This window comes from Cygnus olor, chromosome 7 (genome assembly GCF_009769625.2).
Source record: "Cygnus olor isolate bCygOlo1 chromosome 7, bCygOlo1.pri.v2, whole genome shotgun sequence".
NCBI lineage: Eukaryota > Metazoa > Chordata > Aves > Anseriformes > Anatidae > Cygnus > Cygnus olor.
The window spans coordinates 29,162,135-29,183,893 of NC_049175.1; the positions used below are offsets into that span (position 1 = coordinate 29,162,135).

The 21,759-nt window shown below is 42.8% G+C and overlaps 1 protein-coding gene across 1 annotated transcript; it reads left to right on the plus strand.

Annotated features, from left to right (window-relative positions):
- Nucleotides 1-17,475, plus strand: PLEKHS1 (pleckstrin homology domain containing S1). The gene is made up of 14 exons (XM_040564053.1): nt 1-31; nt 1,205-1,296; nt 1,402-1,508; nt 2,889-3,023; nt 4,200-4,272; nt 4,953-5,060; nt 5,791-5,883; nt 9,479-9,589; nt 10,587-10,702; nt 11,983-12,192; nt 12,284-12,385; nt 14,257-14,392; nt 15,139-15,227; nt 16,348-17,475. The coding sequence occupies exons 1-13, from the start codon at nt 1-3 to the stop codon at nt 15,205-15,207; spliced, it is 1,383 nt and encodes a 460-aa protein (XP_040419987.1). The 3' UTR covers nt 15,208-15,227; nt 16,348-17,475.
- The last annotated feature ends 4,284 nt before the right edge of the window (nt 17,476-21,759 follow it).

Consider the following 21,759-nt stretch of genomic DNA (forward strand, 5'->3'; position numbering starts at 1 on the left):
ATGGCTTCAGGAAACAGGAAATATTCTGCAGGTACAAAGTGTCGTTTACTAAGATTCACCAGTAGTGAGGTTGGATCGGGTTTCAAACTATTATTTTCAATATTTAATACTGGTCTCTTTCACCTCCAACTGCCAAGGAGTTTGTCATAAACAGTGGGTGAAAAACAGGGGAAAACAGTGTGTTGAAAATTTTAGAGAGCTCAGCTGGACTTATATTACGTGTTAATTTTGCTCCTTTGCTTCCTTCATTAAAGAATCTGTCCCAAACGCAGCGTTTCCCTCTGGAGCAGAATCCGTCTTGTCCCTGACACAGAGGCTGGGCCGATATTTCTGAAAACATTAAAATCCTTAAAAATTAACTGGGAACTGTCAGTAGCTGATGACGAAGTCACCACAAAGCTGGGTGGTTTTTTATTGCCACCTTTCCCAGAACTTAGGCATGTCATAGGTTGCTGGAGGTTGACTGCACTCTCTTCAGTCATTCGTTGGTTTCTTTAAAAGTCTTAATTTCCCATACACTGCTTACAGCTTAAAAAATAGAGTAAGATTGCCACTCCTTTCACTGGGTGTTCAAGTGCTCGAAGATTTTGATCAGAAATCCACCAGTGGTTAGAAAAAAACATGAATCTTAAACTGTAGTTGAGCACTGAGTACGCAGGGTCATGAAGAAATGCATTCAGGTATTTTTACCCCCAATCTTTTAGCTTATATGTTTCTTGTAAGACTTCTTTCTGTTGCTGCATTGTGATCTGCAGTGTAAGATGATTTATCCTTTGTGGTGTTTGCAGCCTGTCCATATTGAATGCCATCTACAAATTTCATTAGGGTGCTGTTTACTGTCTTTCAGATCGCTAATGAAGAAGTTAAGTAAGACCAGACCCCAGAACTTAAGTCAGATCAGTTAAATAAGACAGAGCTTTCTGATATCTTCTGAGCCACCTCCCTCAATGCAGGACATTGCCACTGTCACTTGTTTACAGTTTTGGCCAGTTGTCAGCAGTAACAGGGACATCAAGGAAGCATGGCCTGGCTCTATGTTTTATAGCTTTGATTTCTGTTTGTCTTCTCTAATTGAATGTGCTTTATGGCCATTTAAGCACAGCAACCCAGCGCTCAGCATCATTTTCCAGTTCAAGGAGGTCCCTGGAGGAGATTAATTGGCAACAAGTAAGAGTAATGGTGCCATTCGTTTCTCTTTGATTAGTGGGAGCTCAAAACACGTTTTGCCCTGAAGGTGGAATCTTCCTGCATGGATTCCTCATCAAGTCACCACCTCTTCAACTTTTCAACTCACAGGTATACTAGCACAGATTAGTCATATTCCAGCAATCCTTCAATAGATATCTGCTCTTTCTGCTATCCTGAGTTTTAATGAGAGACAAATTACTTTCTCTTTGGCAGAAATCCTGGAAAAGGCGTTTTTTCATCCTGTCCAAATCCAGCAAGGGCAATTACATCCTGAAGTATCTAAAAGGCCAGAACGTGAAAGGCTCCATAGCTGTTGATGAGTATGTAACTCAAATGCATCACCTTTTTATTTTAAATCATGCATCAACCCTCTTAATTAGCTACTGATTGTACAGACACTTGTTCCTGATTGAGATTCTTCATCCAAATCCTACCGAAGACAGAAAAAGAGTTCCTTGGGCTCTTGTAGGCTCTGGGTGCAACTTAGAGTGTATGTTTTTTGTAGGAGTAAAAATTCTAAATGATTTTGATGGAATTTGATATGTTTACGTGAGCAATTGTGGTGATGTGGAACCTGCAAAGCAGACAGGTTGGCTCCATGATCCCAAAGGCAGGATTCCTGCAGTAGAAGACATTTTGTGTTCTGTGAGGACAGTGCTATGCATTCACTCACACAAAAGTAAGGATGGGCTGCAGCACTCGTAACTGTATAGGCACACAACCTTTCTCACCTTACAGCTTTGCAAAGTGCTTTGAAAGTTGTGCAAAGGTCTCACGGCTTTCATGTAGCCCTTTGGGCTGATGCTGGCTGCCCTTGCCTCTTACCCTGCCAAGAAATTGCTCTGCTTGGCTCATTTGGGTTGGTCACTTCATCCTCATGGCACAGCATCCACCACCACAGGCTTCAGCGAGTCTGGGTGTCACTGGCTTTGTGCTAGCAGCCTTACCGTGTCAGCTATGGTGTAAGACACGTTGAAGGGAAACAGTTCTGGCAAAGAAATGTAAAGATTTTACCAGCCAGACTTGGAGCTTGAGCCAAAAGCTCCTGGAGCTGTTAGGAGTTCGATGGACTCATTCGTGTTTTGCTTCTTCCATTAAAAAAAATTTATATTATGAAGTTCTGAAAAATTTCCAGCTTGCTCAGCGATATGTGGTGACATTATTACCATCATTATCATTATTGTTGTTATTATTTTTAATGATTTAACTTCTTGTAAGTTACTGGAAGTAGTGCTTCCATTTCAGAATGCATTAAGAGTACATCTTGTCTATTCCAGATCCACTCCATTAAAATACTGTTAATATGCAGTTAGTTTCAAATCAAATTTACTGTTCTGTCATGGATCAAAAACATCTGTCATGAATTTTTCTTACTATCATTTCTGTATTAGAACAACAGGCCCATTTTCAGAAATGGTGTTCTAAAATCTAGACGTGAATCTTTGTAAAAGTTGATTTTATTTTTTTTGTTTGGAAATGTTCTTCACTGTGAAAGTCCAGATGTTTTTAATGTGGGCACTTACTCTCTTGAGAATTTCTTCTGTTGAAAAATGTTCACCTTTTTCCATGTAGATCTCCTCATGTCATGCTGTGCTCAAATTAAAATGCACCCCTACACACACACGTGTAAATGTGTGTCTGTATATAAGTTTGTATGCATGTCCAGTTATATATGATGTTTCGTATCGTTACCTACACAGGATTGTAAAAGTTGAAATTGGAATAAGTAGTTCCGAAATCATGGCAACGGTGAAGAAGATGTTCAGATGCTTTTCTGAAGAGGTGATGTCCATCACTACTGGAAACAGATGTTACTACTTCATTGGGAAGAGCAGGTAGGCAGAGGAAGATGTGTAAATGCAACATGACATTATTACAGTTAAGCTCATGTAAGACCAAGACCAAGGAATGGTTCTACTCCTCCCCTGCAGCTCTGGCCAGCCCTGCCTGTGTCCGTACAACTGAGTGTGCAACGCAAGGTTTCAGCTGGCTGATCCCAGGGAAAACTGCTCTCTTGTGTGTTGTTTTTTCCCCGCAGCCAGGCTAATTCCTTGCCGTTTAGGGCCACTGGGCTAAGCTCCCCTGCAGCCACGCTGCTACAAGTCCAACACGTGAAAGCAGTGGGAGCACACGGCTGGGAGCGGGTACGGCAGTGGTGGTGTGGCGGTGCCACGTCAGCCCGTACCCGCTAGGGCTGAGGGGGAGCAGAGGGCTTTGCCTCCTCACCCAGCAGCTCCTGGGAGCTAAGAAAGCTTCTGCAGTAAACAGTCGAGCTCTGGAAAGCAGATCAGTAATCGAGGGAAGCAGACTGAAGGGGAAAATTCCTGAGAGAGCACGAGCAGGTCCCAAGGGGAGCGACTCCGTGCCGGACTGCAGCAAGGGCAGAAATCACTGCTGCACAGGTGAGCCCTGAAGCTCAGCGAGGCCAGGGTTTGGCACAGTGCTCCTCTGCTGCTGCTTCCCGGCCTTCCCTCTTTGCCTTCCCAGCCCCAGGCATGTCGGGGGGTTTTGCCTTGCTGCAGAAGAGCAGCTGATGTGTGAAATGCTGATAAGCGCAGAAGGAAAACACATACCTGTGTGCTACTTGAACGTGCCACCCCACGCCTTCCCCCCGGGCACTGCTCTCACAGCCAGCCCTCCCTGGGAAGAGCTGCAGAATTAATCCAACAAAATCCACTCACAAAAACAGGGCTTCAGGGGTGCTTTCAGGAGGAGTTTCTCACCCTGCATTCCCAAGCCCCAAAGTCCCACTAGAGCAGCATTATACACAGAGAATGAAGCAGAAAGCACCGTTGTACAAAAGCCTCTTTGTGCCTCCTAGCTCCTGGCCCTGGGCTGCACTTCCTTGAGGCCAGACTTTGCCGTCTGGCTCTTGAAAGGAAGGTGCAGATTTTCCCTGCTGATTTCAAGAAGCATTGTTTTGGGCCCATGGGAGGAAGTGGGTGAGCAAATGGGTTTTCCTTGTGTTTTACCTGGAAGTAGGTGTTCATTTCTGTTGTTCCAACCCACAGCCAGGAAATAGAGAACTGGGTCACTGCGATATCTTCAATCAAGAAGGCCAAAAAAGATGAGCACTGCCCTCAGGTGACGTTTCTGTACTTGATTTTAGAAAGAAATAATCTTGTAATCTCATTAGAAACCTGTGCAAAAGCAAGGAATTGTCTTGTCCTGTTTTTGCAAGTTGGCTCTTGACTTGGTTAATCAGAAATTAATTTTCCATACAAATCCTGTACCCTGGGCTTATGCACTAAGCAGGCATTGCACAGGTTTTTTGTGCAGGGATTGTTTTTATGTTGAAAGAATGTCTTTGAAGAGTACGACACATGGAAATGAGGAGGTGATTGACACTGTGCTACAACGAATTCCACCTTTGATGTGTCAGAATGAAAATGTGTGTGTAATTCTTACCGTGTACTTTTTGGATATATCTACACAATGTTTTACAAAGCGATCCACATCTAGTCTGTCAATGCTATGAGCAAGCTGGAAGCCCTGTTAGTTCCAGCTCCAGCCCAAATTTCTGCACCATGTCAGCCAGCCAGGCCATCTAGTTCAGAGCCAGCACTAAGCATCTTACACCCCATCAGCTTCCAGTCTGCTCAAAGTGCTAGAAGCACAAATTTACATCTGCCTGCAAAATGACACCTAGACAACCTCCCTGAGCCATTATAGGAGTAAAATTTGCACTGTTGCGTGATGTGCCAGTACATTGTAGCTCGTGCCATACAGGTGTCTGTCTTATACAGCTGTTATCTTATTTGTAGAACCAAGATATTGCAAATCCAGAAGTCAAAAGCCGTCCCTGCTCTTTGCCATTATTATTGGATTCTGTAGATGTGACCAATTTCCTGGAAAGGCAAAGCTACATGGAGGTAAATGGTTAGCCATCTTTAACAATGAGTTTGCTGCCAGGGGTGTCTGTGAAATTTGATTTGTATTGTGGCTTGTTTCAACCAGAAGTTCTTCAGAGCTCATGCAATGGGTGCCCAGGTGGTCTGTTCTGGTCTGTAACGGGGTTCCTGAGTAAGAGCTGGACAATAGCATCATCGGATAGTCCCCACAAAGGGCGGGTACTGGCATGTTAGTTTATGAGTCTGCGTGTAAGTAAAGACAGGTGATGATGACAATGAGCGCTGGTATTCTCAGGCCATCTCAAATGACCAGCAAAGGTTGGTCGGGGTAAAATAGCTTCAGATTAGCTTTGACATGCCTTGGAAAAGCCATGGAGTGATTGTTTCAACAGCTGCTAGCCACATTCTTCCTGTTCTGTGACTGTGCTTTTCTTTGTCTCTCTCTTCAGGCTCTCAAGCCTAAGGGGGAATTTGGTCCAGTGCTGTCCACTGGAGCCTGCACTCCTTGCTCTCTGTGCCTTTCACATCTCCCCCCTCAGTATTTAAATAGAAAGGAAAGCATTGCTGCAGTCACAGAGCAATTACAGCCTGTCCTTTGGTGACAGACTGAAGAGCTGCCAAATGGTTGGCTTTCTGCAGTCACAGGGTGACATCAGGGCTGCAAATGGCCCTGGTGGAGGAAGCTGAATGCAGAAAAAGCACATCCAGTGCATCTCCAGAAGGAGTCAACATTGTTTTCTTTTGAATGCAGGATGATGGTCCCTCAGAAGACAGGAACAGGCCTAATTCAGATCCTGGCCCTCATCAGGCTCAGAATGACTCACTGAGAGTTTTTCCAAACCTGGTGAGCAGAACAAATAAAACTGCTTTTGACTTGTTTGGTATGCAGAAGTGACTATGGGCTCTTATCTCACCTGTCTGTACCTATAGATTATTCACCTACTTCCCCAGCACACTGAGCTGGTTTTCATTATGAGGATTTCCTAAATATAGCTAGTCAGTTGTCGTCTTAAGCATTGAAAATAACTTTCCAAGAACTTGCTTGAAATACCCTTTATTTACTTTGTTTCTTGGGGGCAGATCCTCAGAATTTCTGTGCAGTGATTGCAACTTGTGGCAGCTCTTGCAAGCTTGATGAAGAAAACTGAAGTTGCACTGCTTGAGGATTTGTCCCTCCTGTCATATTTCCCAGCTGTGCCACACTCTTTGTAAATGGCTTCTTTCTGCAGCCTCCGCAAGTAGCCTTTAAATTGAGGCACACCTCAAGTCTGACCTTCTATTAGCATAACTATAACTTCAAGTAATTTAGCTTCCCTATCTTGCAGGAATTGATTAAAAGGATACAATAATTAGTGTTATCATTTTTTATCAGCTAAGTGTTCTGACCTACGTTCCCTGAACAAAAAGGCATGCAGCACTTTCAGATGTCTGTCACCCACCCTCTGACCTGCCTTTGCAGCAGTCAACAGAACAGAAGGCACAACCAAGGCTCCACCACGCCAGCGTGCAGTTTGGCAGCTGAGGATAAACCTATCTTTAATTGCAGTTTAAGCATTGAACTATGATCTGGAGTAGCTGAGATGCAGGGGAAGAATCTCTGCTGCTATCACAGCTAACAGGGCAGTGAATCACATGTTGCAGTCAGCATCCGTGTGTACAGGCTGGCAGTGGGTATGATATAATACAGTTTGATTTAGTGGACTGAAGTGAAAAGGGCTGAAATTACATTGCAATGCCATGGGTTATTACCACCATTCAGCTGATGCACTGTAATTTATGGAAGTGCAGTCATTCAGTTATGAGTCTTAGCTCTGAAATGCACTGGGTCAGCCCTTAGTTTGACTTTAGCTGGTGCTGCTACCAACGCTGTCTTTCCGCCCCTTTCCTACACTTGCCGCTTCTGTCTCATTCATTAATCCTTCTCATACTTACAGTGACTCAGAGGGCATGTATTTATGCAGCTTGTCAGGGTAGGACAGACTGACAAGCAGCACTAAAAGATAAGGAATTTGGATTTTACCTGTTCTTTTTAGCCCGAAGCAAAGGGAGTAGCAGGAAGCTCATAAATCTGTTTCAGCATGTGTGAAAATGAATAACCTTGCCATACAGCTAACAAGGAGCAAAAATGTTCCTTCATTTGATAAAAATACTTCATTTGCCTCATAAGATTAGCATCTGCTAACATCTCCAGATCTATTCTTTGCTCAGTGATGTCTGGACAGCTGACTCCCATAATAAGCCCTTGTATTTACTTCCTGTTAGCAGTTATGACTCCACATTTCTAGTATCTGATTAGCTTTACTTCTTTATTGGCCGTTCCCTCATCCAGGCCCTGATTTTGAAAACTGTTTGGTCAGTAGCCATTGCTCATGCAAACAGGCTTCTCAATGTCAGCTGAGTCTGGTCACACAGGCCGGGACCCAGCCACCTTCAGGGGCTTTGAGAATCTGGCTCCACTTCAACCCACATTTTGGTGCTACCAAACCACATCTGACTCAACATTTGAGTATCAGCTATTTCCATACGCAGCATTCAGTATGTAAAATGCATCAAAATAAAGAGCCCAGACTTGTATCATGGTGCTCTTTACTGTACTGCAGGTACCTAGACATACTAGTCAAGAGTCTGGCTTCAATACATGTTAGACACAAGTGATTTTTTGAAAAAGAAATTCGTCTGTCCAAGGGCAGCACGTAAATTTTGACCCTTTCCCTGAAGAGCTTGAAACTAACAATTACTCAATTGCTTTCCAGGTTTCATTTCCATTTTGTGCTACAGCCAATTTCCTCCATAACCCATTTTCTCTCTAATGTAAATCCATGCCATGGTTCCCCACAGCCTTAAAGAACTCATTCAGCTGTACAGCTGAGAATAATTTTATACTGAAGTTAACTGGAATTCTCTGGTTATAAAGCACTCAGAGGAAAAGATATGTCAGCAAACTCCTTGAGGAAAACACCGTGGTGCTGCTGTTTAACCTTCTCTTTCCTATTGTCCCCATAATCTGTGATGGTGCCAAGGAGAAACAGCATGTGCATTTGGCAAAAGGTGGCCACCGTCAGTGGCCCAAGCTCAGTTTGGGAAGCTGATGAGTGCTCTCTACTCTCTGACATTTTGGAGGAGTTGGAGCATCTCAAGACTTAATAAAATCACCTCCGTTTTCCCCCAGGTGTTAACTTCTTTGATTGATCCAAAGCCTCTAAAATATCACTAGGAAATTCATTCTTGACTTTAGATCATGACCAGAGTCAGTCTTTTTCCTGAAAGAGTTTTGTTATGCACTTCTTGAAGGACCATTTGTCAGTTTGTTCTGGCAGCTACAGCATGGGCTGCTTTTTATGTCATTTATACCAACAAGGAACAAAAATACGTTCATCATCTCTAATTTCGATTCAATGACAATATCTTCTCTTTACATGTGCGAGAGTAATTAGTTTAATTTACTTTACCTGGAAAACAGTAATATATTCTGTGACATATTTAGCAGTTACTAAAATGATTACCATAGAAACCAAGGAGGTAAGTGGAGAGATGAAAAATGGTTGTATCACAAACATGGCATGGAGAATTGCATTGGGAGGCAGCAAAATACTAATTACTGTATTCTTCATTGCAGTGAAGTCAGCAAAGAAAGAAAAATAAATAATTTGCCTTTGTGACTTAGAAAGATAAACTTGGTGAAGTGATTAATTTCTCCTTGGTTTACCAAATGGCCACAGACTTAATATTTCGGGTATTTATGAACCTGGAGGATATAATTCAGGACACAAAGGACTCAGTATCAGATCTCCAGCCCCTTGGGCTATGTTCTAGCTCATGGAGAAGTATGAGTTAATAGACTTTTCATCAGTCAGGGAAGTCCCAAATAAATTCTTTACTTCAGAGCAGTTAAAAGATACTTAAAAATGACAAATATCTCCCAATCCACTTCTAGATTTCCTACAGATTTTTTCCTAGTGTAAGGACTTTAAGACTGAATGCAAATAAAAAATCTTTTGCATACAAGCACAGAAATGTATGCAGAACCAGGCATGAAGTGTTTAGCCCACCTGATTTCTAAATAAAATAACACTTTTTGAACAAGCAGTCAATTGCAGTATTAACTCATACTTCTCCATGAACTAGAACATAGCCCAAGGGGCTGGAGATCTGATACTGAGTCCTTTGTGTCCTGAATTATATCCTCCCAGGTTCAATGAGAAATATTAATACTAGTGGCCAATTTTGTGCATGTGCAGTGGATTTCAAAAATTCAAGTAGGAGCAGAACTACAGAAGCCTGTTCCTAAAACAACCTGAACAGACTCTTCAAGGAGAAACATATCTTACCATCTTTCCTGTGGATAGCTGCTGATTCTGTTACTATTAGTAATTGGCAAAATACATGTTAAACGATCCATATAACTGAACCTATTAAATATAAAAACATACTTCTAACAGGATAAAACTCTAAGAAAGAGTGACGAAAATTCGCTGTCGTCGAATTCAGATGAAGACATCAAAAAGGAAGAGGAAGCTTATTACCAAACTCCCAGCAATCTTTTAGCAAAGGTAATTTATCTGTTGTAAGTTCTTCTGTTTTGTTAACAGCTCCAGGGAGACAGAGATATTTAATGACCCAAAGAGGAACTGGTATGGGAACCACTAGTGCCTTGCCAAAGAAATACGTAGATAATGCAGTAGGTAATAGTTTTAATGTATACAAGGAAAAATGCTCGACTCAAAGGACCTTTCTGCTAAAAAGTAGTATTTTGACAAAAAACATTGCTGATTTTGTTGAAATTCCACAAAGACTCTGTTTCATTGTAAATGGTTTTTGCCAATTGTATCCATTTATTTTTATCAAAAATGAAAACTTCATTTAGAAAATGTAGCTGTACATTATAGATTTTAAAATGTAATTCCATTCAAGTATTAGTAAGTGGCATAAAACCAAGCAGTAATTTAAAAATGCTGTCATACATTTTGGTGTGTGCATTTCAGTGTGAAACAAGGGAGCAGAAGGAATCATACTGGTAATTTTAAACAAATTTTGGTGCCTAATCTGGGAGGCTGATATCTCTAGGCTTCCCATGTAGTCAGGGGTCATGAGAAGCTAGTTAAGCCAGGCTTCTGCAGAAGTCACAGCCTTTCTCCAAAGACTGTACAGCTAACTGAACATCATTAACAACCTACTTTTATCGTAGAGTGTAAGTACTTTAAGTTAAGCACACTCAAAAGACAAGACGCTTTTCGATCTGCTTTTCTGAATTAAATTTTAACAAAAATTTTATGTGATGGTACTTAGGAATATAGCTGGTTATATTCCAACCTAAAAGGAAAGCAAATGGTAGTGTCAGTAATACCAGATAACACGAACCTCTGATTTTCAACCACATTTCTAGCTCACGATTTCTGGGAATTGAGTTATTTGAGGAATACCAAGCTGTATTAGCCAATGATCTTAAACAGCACGAGCACTGAACAAAACAAGGAAATTAAGAAGATTTTTTTTTCTGTTGGAAGAGCAAGAATATCTATGTCTTATGTTGTTAATTGTTTCTAACAGTGCAATGCTGAAGTATCTAAACCCAAGCCTATAGATGAATCCCATGTCCCTGTGCCAAAGAAAACATGGCAGAGGAAGCCAGTAAAGGAGAATGTCTATGTGTCTATGGAATCACTGTAAGTAACATCTCCATTAAAGTTCTGCAAATAACAAGTGACGTAGTGATATAGCTAGAGCTGTCATTTGCAAGATTTACTTTGCGGTATCTAAAGGCTGCATCTTGTTTGAATGAGTTCTTCAGTCTTGGTTCAGAAAGTTCAAAACTCATAGGAATACCAGAGTGAAATTCAAACTCATCAAAGTGGAATTTAAGCTCACATTGCAACTCATGCATTTAGGCAGGCTCTGATTACAGCACATAGAATGTTTTGGTGACTGATAGTTTAGCTAGGTTCTCACAACATGCCAGCCCACCACTGTTCTCAGACACCACAGCCAAGCTCCAGCAGCGATTCAGACAGGTCCACCCCAGAGCAGTTAGTGGTTAAAAGAGGAACGAAGAATTGCAGCATCAGCTCCCAGCTTTTCCAGTAAGAAGTTACATGGTCCCCAGTAGGTCATCTCCTTCCTTCCATTTTCCCATTGGAAGTATGGGTCTGATGCTGTGTACGTTGGGGGTCCAGTGTCTGGTATGTCACAGAGAAGGACCTGAACTTTGTTTCACAGCTGTAGTGCCACCAGGAAACTTCACAACCTGCACAATATAGCTGAAGAGACATGTGCCTACATGGTAACACCAGTCCTGAGGCACAAACTGGTCGATAGCTGCTAGCTATGGCCTGCCACCTACAGACGGTCAGGTCTTATTTCACATAGTGGGAGGCAATCAGAAATGCAGACCCACAAGCCAGTTTATTGCAATAGACTTATTCAAGTCCATCCATGTCTTTGGGAGTCTTTATGGAGGGATTCACTATAAAAATCTCACAAGCCTACACAATCCGAGTTCATATATGCACCAAGAGCAGTTTTTGCTACTAACCCAAACGCTGTTTGAAGTACAGAAGGGAGTTGACTGCAGGCATTATATGGCTCATCAAATAACCTGAAAAGTATTAAAGCACTTCTGAGTTACTGTATCCCCCAGGGGACAGCATTACATCCTGACAAAATCCAGTAAAGCCAAGGACAACAATCTGTACTCATTTCTTTGTAAAAGCATGTTGTTAGCTGGAACGTTTTCAGGCTTAATAAATAGTCTTTAAATACTGAAAAGGTTTATTTTAGGATTTATGGTCCATTTTTAGAAGGACTGTTTATTTTATTTAGCCGTAATTTTGTCCACTGACTATTCTACAAGAACTTGTTATTCTTCACTTCACTGACAGCTATTTGATCTGGCAGGAGTGTCTGGAATGGCCAAACCAGTTCAGTTTTTATCATCATTCTTCTTCAGTAGGCTCCTGGATAACAGTTGCCAGCTCACGTGCAGACATGATACGCCCCCTACTCCTCCCAGACGCTGGGGAAACAGTGCATGTCCAAGAGACTTGGAGGCAAACAGAGACCTAAAACTCCCAGGAAACAGTACCACACAGCAGTCCACCCTCCCAAGAAGGCACAATTCATCACCACTTTCAGTGGTTCAGTTGTCTATCCTGCTCAGGTAAGCATCTTCTCCATTTTTCATTGCAGAGAACACAGATATGTTCATGGGTTTCAGTTAAGGCACTGGTCCATGATGTTTTCTCTCACAGTCAAGTTACAGATGAGACGCAACTGCAGGAGTTGGATATTTTCATCCCCCTGGCTGACATTAACAGTTACCTACAACTTACCGAAGCAGCAGGACAAATATGGTAAGTCCTGGATACCTTGTGATGGTGCACGTCAGGTGTGAATGAGTGACACAACCAGTGTTGGCATCCATACACAGTTTTAGCAGTGCAGAACAGCACAGGGTCAGTGTGTGCTCAAGCTGCAGTAATTCCTTTCTGCTTTCTGACTTTTCATGTACTTGAGCTACTACTTCAACTGTTGTTGAAAAGGGCTGTGTAGCATTGAGATCCCTTAGCATGCTGTGTAATAGTTCGTGAGGGAGTCCCACCCCAAAAGCTAATCTTCTAATGTTAATAGGTGTGAAAAAAACTAATTACTGCTACGCAGGTTTGTCTTTGATTCAGTGAATCGTAGTGAAAGCATGTCTCAGAAATACAGTGAGGGGACGTTAGCTTGTGATAGAGTAAATAGGGCCTTTCAGCCAAAAATCTTACAGGATTTGGTATAGGTGGCTAATAATTTGTAACACTTTGTTATTGACAAAAAAAAAAAAAGAAAAGAAAAAAGATGAAAATTAGGAAGAACATACAAGGGATAGACTTCAAATCCCATTTACGTCCTATGAAGAAAAAGGGGACGTGTGGAAAGAGATGACAATCTTTTGGAAAGCCATAAACCTGTCAGTGGAAAGAGTGACAACATGGAACCTACCAGCACAGGGGAAGCCATTTCCAAACCTAGTACATTCAGTGATTCACTCTCTTTCATCAAATCCTTTCTTATCTTTTTCCCTTTAACCTACTAGCCCAAATATTACTGACCCACATCACGTCATTTTGTAATTTAAGTAATAGCCCCTGCAAAGTACTCAGTCTCCAGATATGTGAGCTGTAAGTGAAAATTTAAAAGATGTTACATAAATTAAGCTGACTTGAGTTTGAGGCCATCATAAAGTAATCTCCAAACTAATCCCAGCATTTCTTCAGTGCTAGGAATCACCGCTAGGCAGAGATTTTCACAAGTAGGTGTTAGGACTTTAGCACATACATCCTCTTAGTAGTCCCACTGGAAATTACTGCTCTCCCTAAACCTTTAATATCAATTACTAGAAGAAGGAAGACAAAACAGAAAAAAATATTTTTTTGCATGCTCCTACACTACCTGTTGATCTTTCACTGCCACACAGCACTGAGACTGCCTTTTGTCACTGCTCTCTGTTCACACTAGCCAGGTGCACTGTGTGCACAGCAAGTCACTTTGTTCCAGCCATAGTCAGCAAGAGAAAATAGCACTGCAAAACATCCAGGAAATGGGACCCAAAGAAAATTTGATCTGTGTCTATGTTTACAGAGCTTTCCCAGTGGAAATTCATACTGAAAAGATTTCGGACTGGTTCTGGGAAGGAACAGAACACTAGGTCTGACTGTCAGCTCAGCTAATCCTAGACAGTTTGTCATCACAGAGAGTCTATCGGAGACCAGCAGGAAAGAGATAATGGAATTTCCATAAGGGTCCAGTCAAGACAGCAATAGATCTCTGATCCTCGCAATTATATCACAGATAAAATACATTATAATAAATTTTAATTTCATCCTCTTGGGATGACTTGGGACAATTATCTCATTCCAACATGAATATACACGCATGTACCTGCATCAAATCTGGCCCACAGTTTTCAGACTGGAATCCCCGGCTCTCACTGGTGATGTTTCTAGCAGCAGTCTCACTTGTTAACAGCCTGGGATGTCAGTGTCACACACACTTTACAAGGCGTGGGTGAAGCACCTTGGTTTCAGCTAGAACCAGATCAAGAGGCTGCAGTCATTCAGCCCGTGTGTCATTTCCAGAGGGTAGTATGGTAAATGCAATTCTGTTCACTCTTTCCCATTCTGTTAACAGTAACTCAATATCGCACACAATTCCTTTGTTGTCTCTCCTCCAAATACCCTAGTGTCTCACAGTGGACTGGTCCTTGCCAGCTGGGATGTTTATTTAACCATGGAGACCGTATAGTGGCTGTGAATGATCTGCACCCTCAGAACTTGGAAGAGGCCTCCTTGTTCATCAGCAGGTCCATGAGAAAGGAGGTATGCTCAACTGACCTGAAAATGATAAAGTAAATCAAGCCAAATGAGAAAGCACTTTGCTTTTGCCTTTCAGATGTCTTCATTCAAACCAGTTCACTCTGTTTTGAGTGTGGTGTGAATAACCTCAGTACCTAGTAGTGCCTCAGCATCACTCGATGTAGCATTTCTTACTCCTGTGCTATTTGGGGAATGCAAGGTCTGCACTGCTGTGTTTGAGGATTGATCTCAAAGAGTCTGAGCAATTCAAACTTTAATTTAAAGTTACTTGGTATGTTTTGGCTGAGGTCAGTGCATTGAAAACTTTGGGAAGTAAATGATTGTCTCCAATGGATTTGCTTATAGTGGATTTGGGCATTGAGGGCAGAACCCTAGACTCCTACTTCCTTATCCAGCTATTATCACTTTTTTGAAGAATGTGGGAGATTTCTAAGTGGTACTTTAATGCCACCGCAATCTTCTACACATTTATACCCACGTTTCTCTCAGATGGGTCCCAATTTCAATATTCAGGTTCTCTGACCCGTACATGAACACCTTCACATTTTAATTTTGCTGAGAAAGTTAAGGTCATTAGATGGTGTTGCCCTCTAAAGAAAAGAAAGCCAGTCTCCATAAGAAAAAGCTATTCACTTCTCTTAACAGGGTATTTTTTATTTAGCTAGTTAAAACACAAGTCAGATAGTAGCACAAATGTTTGTCGGTTTTAACAATCTATAAAGCAGTGTCTCCCACTTTTTCTTTTTAAGGTGAAACTTACTGTATGTAGGATTCCACATTCAGATACTTTCCATGTTAAAGGCTGCTCATGTTCCTGAAAAAAGACAACAATAACAAAGTAAGTGCCAAAGTTCAAGGGAAAGGATCAAGGAGAAGAATGTGATATATAGTGTATGGAGATCTGTACCTTCTAGAGCTGCCAGACAGATTTTGTTGCTAAGTACAAAGAACGGAGAACGTAGATTTCATTTTATGTCCTAACAACTTGCTTTGGTGACATGAATAGCTGTGTTTTTCTTCTGTTTCATGTTATCATATATTTCAGTTGCATGAGCAAGAAGGTCAAATCATTTACAAAACATTTGCACTGTATATACTTTGCAATTCAGTAGAAAGTACTGGTTCATGCCTCTGCTTGCCTCTTTACACTGAGTTATATAGACTTATCCCTAACTCCCGAACCATTTAGGGATGTGGGCACAACCTACATTTGAAACAAAGCCATCTTTTCCCTTGCTTCCTCTCAGCTTCAGAACAGCAAAGGCAAGCTGAGAACTATAATGTTGGAAGGAAGACGGGGGGGCCTCCTCTTTGCTATGCCCCTCATGTTACAGCCAAAAAATGCATATGGAGTGTATACAGAGCTTATACCTATTCTATATTTGTACATACATGTGTATGTGAGTATTTACAAACATATATATAGCTGTTAGATAGTGTTAATATACAAGTGTGACAACAAACTAAATAACCATTTTTGAGTACAGATCATTTTATTTTGCCAGAGAGCCAAAATAAATTAAACTGGTTTTAGCAGGCATAGGTTTACTGTTATTAGCATATTTAAGGTGGATTTGGCCCAGAGAAGACGTTTGTCCAGTTTCCTGTTGAATTAGGCCAAATCAAGAAACTAAACTTATTAAAATCAGTGTTTCTGCCACTTACTCCAGTAGTAAATTTGACAAAGATGATTTCTATACTTGCTTAAAAATCCAATCTGGACTTAAAAAAAATAAATTAAAACTTTATAAAACTGTATTCAAGCCGGAGATGAAAACAGTGTCAGTAACTCAAACAAACAAAAACATTTATACAAACAATTCAGACTCAGCTCCTATTCAAAATATTAATTTTCACACTGTTTACACAGCCTTTCTCTTCTGTTTTTGAGATAAGAGTGTTTGTGATATGCTTATTTCTCGTGATGGGAAAGAATCACTTTCAAATATTTGTTACAGTGGCGTTCAAAGGCCTGCTTGTGCTGAATTCTGCATAAAGACTGAGGGAAACCCCAGTTCTGGAACAGCAGAGACTGAAAATGGAAGAAAAGAAATTCCTTAGGAGCCTTCCTCCAAAGTTGCTGTGGGATTCCTTTGCTCTGGGCTGTCTCTCCGAGCCCAACAAATCCCCTTCTGCCTAAGGAGTCTGTGAGGATGCCAAGGGCATCGCTGTACGGGGCACTGCCAGCTCCGTAACCATGTCGGCCTGCTCGAACAGGCCTCTAGGCCGGAATCCTAAAACCATGAATCATCTAGGTCAAGAGTACCCACCGATGACATGTCCCTTGACTTTTCTGACTGAGGCTTGCCTAAACTCTTCTGAACTTTACAAAAGGCCAAGCCTTCCTGTCTTGTTCCAAGACTCATCTGGCTGTATAATTAAGATTTTTCTTGCGTGTTTTCAGCAGGCAGGGGGAATTGCTCCACTGTTTCCACAGAAGTCTTTATTCTGGAAGATATTTTTTGTGCCTGTTCTTCCTTCCATTTTTTAGACCAAATATCCTGCATTCTTTTAGCATTTTTTCCCAAACATTTCATGTAACCTTTCCTGTGTCGCTGACCTGCAAAACAAATACCTCCTTTTTCCAGTTATGGGTGAACAAAGAGGTGAGACAGTCTTAAAGCAATTTCCTGAAACTTTGTATAGAAACATTTCCAAGAAGAGATGAACAAAGAGAAGCTCTAGACTGTACGTAGTGGTGAGAGGAAAGCCAGGGCCACAGAACCTGCATGTGGCATTGCTGCTGAAGCAGACGTTGAGCAACGTATGCTGCACCCCTCAGCCATGGAAGAATGCTACTTCTGGAAAAAAATACGATTTGGGTAGAGATATCAAGCACGAGACAATTCCAGAATATTTCAGAAAACTGGGCGGTTACTTCTGTAAACAGTTACTGATGTGTTACATTAATCGATCTTTATGTCAGTTTGCAGTATGATAAATGCAGATAATTAATGTTACATATTGGCTGATTCACAACACTTGCTAGATATACAACATGGAAGTGACAGCGGTAAATTCTGGTAGGGTGTGTGAAGTTGTCTGTGCATGTATGATCAATAAATGGATTATCACTTTACAACACATATTGTATTCCCTGACTACCTCACTTTCTCCTAATACAGCCCCTCTTCATCCTCCAAAGACCACCCCTAACTTTCCAGTAGCTTGTAGATGGGACACCAAATAGCCCTTTAAAAAAATAAAAATTAACCTACTCTTAAAAAACAAGAGCAACCTGCTTCTCTAACACTTTTTGCCAATATGAAAATTTTACTTTTCTTCAAATGAGCAAATTCTGCTAAATCTCTATGCTGCCTCTAGAAATGCACAGCAGTACCCAGTGCTCCCATTAAATCCCAGAAGACACTGTCTTTAATCCGATGCCAGCTGACATGGAGCTGCTAATTTTTTGAGATCACCTGTAGGCATTTAAAGGTGCTGTGTAAGCAGACACTTAAAGTAATAGGTGCTATTGTAACTTCTTGTTGCAGTACACTCTGTGGCATCAAAAATCTTCTTAGCCAGTCCCCAGACCTTTTGGTCTATGGAGGGTTCCTGACACAGATGTTTAAATTGACATGAGCTGAAATTCAGTGAACCCATAGACTAGCACATGTGTGTAAAACAGAGTGGAAAGAAGGCTGCAAATCCTGAAGCCTTCCTGCACCACTGACCCCATAGAGCTACCTGTGTGGAAGCAGGGGCCGGTGTCAGCTGCGACGTGCCAGTTGAATCGCTCTGCACCTGCAGGCTGGGTCTACAAGAGACAGAAACCAACAGACTGCAACACAGATTACATGATTAGCTAAAGATTAATGTGCTCAGCAGTAACGGTATTTCATTCCCATGCCTTTAGGTTGTTTCCCTGACTGTTAGTTCATGGCTGCATTCACTCATTATTAACTGCTGATTTTCCCTCCGAACTCCCAAATATGAGTCATACTCTTTCTACCTCTCTAGTACCTTCTACAACAGGAAAATGGCAAATGTCCAGGAGAAAAGCAAGTCCTGGAACAGATTAAAATTAATGGGAAGAGAAGTCCCAAAACTGATGTGATGTCACTGAAGTTAAAAAAAATAAATTATATAGCAAGCACCTAGCAGTACACACAGTCCCAGCACTTTTCCTTCAGGACAACACCACTGAGAACCAGAGTTGGAGTCAGATATCGATAAGAGAGCACAAGCCCTGCAGGAGAACGAATACAGACAGGAAAGGGGATCTGTGCTACCTGCCTGTGCCCATCCCAAGCCGAGCTACAGGCAAGGTCTGCACAGTGCAGCATCTGGCCACAATGCGTGGGGCTGGGTGTGATTTAGAGTCCCTGCAACCTGGGGTACCCAGCCGTGCATGCTTTGGCATGGCTGCACTTTCAGCAAGTGGAAGGAGAAGTTGCAATGAGGGAGAGCAATGGTACCTTGTACACTGGAGAGAAAACAGGTCGGTGGTGATCTGGAGACACCAGGCACTAGTTGGTGTTTTGCCCCCAGCATTCTGGGTGACCTTGGGAGAACCATTTCTTTCACCCACACAGTAAAATTCAAAAAGCGATTTCACACACATTTGTATCATGCAGTCTCTTACAATGAAAGCAGTCTCCAGCATCACATCCAATGCTACAAACTGCTTTTACTTCCAGAGGACCTGCTGGAGACACCTCCATGAGACCTGCGTGCTGCAGAAATGCACAGGTGGAGGGAGGACATAAAAGCCCTGTGCTGTGGAGAGGTGCTGGTCCTCAGGGTCCTCAGCAGAAAGCTTTAACCACAGGACCTTCAGGTCTGGGGAACTGACAACGTAACCTGAGATGTGCTGAGGGCTTTCTTGGTGTGCTTCCCAGGGACGATCAGCCCTCCCACAGAAGTGCCTCTCCGCAGCCAGTCCCTTCCCTCCCGCAGGCTGGCCAGCAGGTCGCCGCAAGGAACTTGGAGCGTCTCAGGCTGTTCCTAGAAATGCCACTGGAATTTCAAATGTTCCCTTTGGTCCCTTATCACTTCTAATTTATTGCATCATTTGAAGAAAGCGAGAGGCCAGCCAAGGTTGATGCAAATCTTACATTCAGCAAAAGCACCTGAAGAGAAATCGCATCTCTGTGCCCTGCAGCACTGAGGATGCTCAGCAGGGAGGATGCTCAGCAGCCAGGAGCAATGTGACTGACAGTGGCTCAGCCTCTCCTCCCTGATACTAGATCAGGACCAGCTCTTCAGCGGGTGCAAAGCCACTGTGGTGGCAGCGGGACTGGACGTACAGCAGAGAGTGCCTGGCCGTGTTGGATTTTCCACCACTGGGGTGCCTGAGTCCAGGTCTGTGCCTGAGAGCTGGTGTTGTTTGTAACCCAGCAGTGGAGAGTGAAGTTCAGCAGTCAGTGGGAGCACTAAGACCATGGCTATCAGTGGTAATCTCACATTTCAAAATGCCTTGTCTTATTATCGTCATTGTAAAAGTTGATTCGGAGCCCCAGCCCCAGGCACCCAGCCCAGAGGTCTCTTCCACTGAAACACTCAACACCTCTTCGGCCAAAGCAAGCAAAATATCTGCATCGGAGCAAAGCTTACACCTGTAAAGTTCCCCAGAGTGTCCTTCTTGGTTTGATTCCTTACCCCATTTCATTTCAAAATGGTGTCCACAAAGCAGATTAAGAAAGAAAAGGGCGCAGTCCAGCAAGTGACCCCCAGCTCACAGGACAGCCACCTGCCCGCATGCTCCAGCTTTGGGGCTGGCAGCGACAGAGGCTGTCCTCACAGACCGTGCCAAACAGCCGGCATGTCAGTACACAACATAGTTTTAAGCAAACATAATCCTAGGCAGGGCTGTATGGGAACAACAAAGTTTGTTAATCAAGTCTACCTGAAAATCTGAAGCAGCCACCGCCATGAGCAGTAAGGATGCTGACGTCTCTTCCAGTAGCGTCGCTGTGAGTGTACATCGTCCAAATAATAGTGGGATGAGGAAAACCTCCTTCCTGGGAGCCCTCCTCTGCTGGAGCTCTGCTCTAGGCAGGATCTCTCTGGAACCACCATGGCTTGGTGTAGGCCTGCCTCCAGCGGCCCTGGGAACTGGAAAAACAACACACACACACGCAGACACACACACACAGAAAGGATTCTGACCTTTCTCCACATAGCAGAAGTTCCTCTGAAAAGTGAAATCCCCAAACACTTGCTCCAGAAGAGAAAAACAAATCAATCTAAACCTCCACCTCTCATAATCCCTGAAGAAAAATGAGAAAGGAAAAAAAAAAAAAAGAAGCTTGGAAGAGTTAGGACATGTGCCTTGTCTGCCTTTGCGTTTCTGCGAAAAGCACTGAATTATGAGTGGTATGCCATGAAACCCATTTGGAAGGGCCCGTCACATGTTTGCATTTCTCAGACATGTCCTTTTCCACCTGGAAATGTAGTTCTGGCAGACTGCAAGGATCTTGTACATTTGCCCAGGATTTCTGGGCACTTGAACTTCCCAAATCCGTGCGGCATGCAGCTCCAGCGCTCTGCGAAGCACCCGTCCCGCCGTGCCTGTGCTGCAGAGGCGGTCTGTGCAGACCCCTGACAACTAGCAAAGCAAAGCGACTGTGCAAATAGTCCTGGCTGGGGAACCCTGACCTGAAACTCCTAGCTGCAGCACAGAGGAGGGGAGCTGTGGGCTTTGCAAGGCTGAGCAGACATTAAAACACCACAGAACATTCTCCTGAAGCCCAGCTGAGCACCACTGCCATGGCTATGGACTTCAAGAGGGCTACGTCCATTTTTTTTTCTGCTGTCTCTGCAAGCTTTCCCATGATATCTGTTCCTGTTTCCTGTGTTTGCCTACAAAAGCCAGCACAAAATCATGATTGGTGTCCCTCTGCGGGCTGTTAGAAGGGTACCACCACCGCCAGCTGTGAAGGTGGCACAGCTTTTGCACCCAAGAGGAGCCCATGTTTTCGTGTACTCGCTCCTCTGCAGCCCCTACTGATCAGTGGCGTATGCCACACCAGGGCGTATTTTGCCAAAACAACCTCATTTACATGCTAAATGCCCTTGGACTGGTTAGATGCCCTGCAGACCTTCTGCCCTCAGATTTGCCCCTCTTCAGTTTTATTCGATGTCCAAAGCCTGTGTCATTCCTCAGAGATGTCATTCTGCTTCCAAGCAAATGTTCTTGTGCTCCTTTTTCTCAGAACAAAGGTGAACGCTGGTAGTGTAACATTTCTAAGAAATTCCCAGCAGTGGAAGGGTAGCTGGGGGGAGAACGCAGATAGAGGAAGGAAAACTGAGTCATGAGGAGTAACTATAAACAGAAAGAGGGACAGGGGTAGGAGAAAATCAAGTCAAAGGCAGTAAAAGTGGAGTTCTCTGCTGTAAATACATTTTTGTTATATTTGGTGATT

Coding starts and splice junctions, on each gene's coding strand:
- PLEKHS1 (XM_040564053.1), top strand. CDS start 1: ATGGCTTCAGGAAACAGGAAATATTCTGCAG. Junction 12,193..12,283: donor CAGTTGTCTATCCTGCTCAG/GTAAGCATCTTC, acceptor TTTCTCTCACAG/TCAAGTTACAGATGAGACGC. Junction 14,393..15,138: donor GCAGGTCCATGAGAAAGGAG/GTATGCTCAACT, acceptor TTTCTTTTTAAG/GTGAAACTTACTGTATGTAG.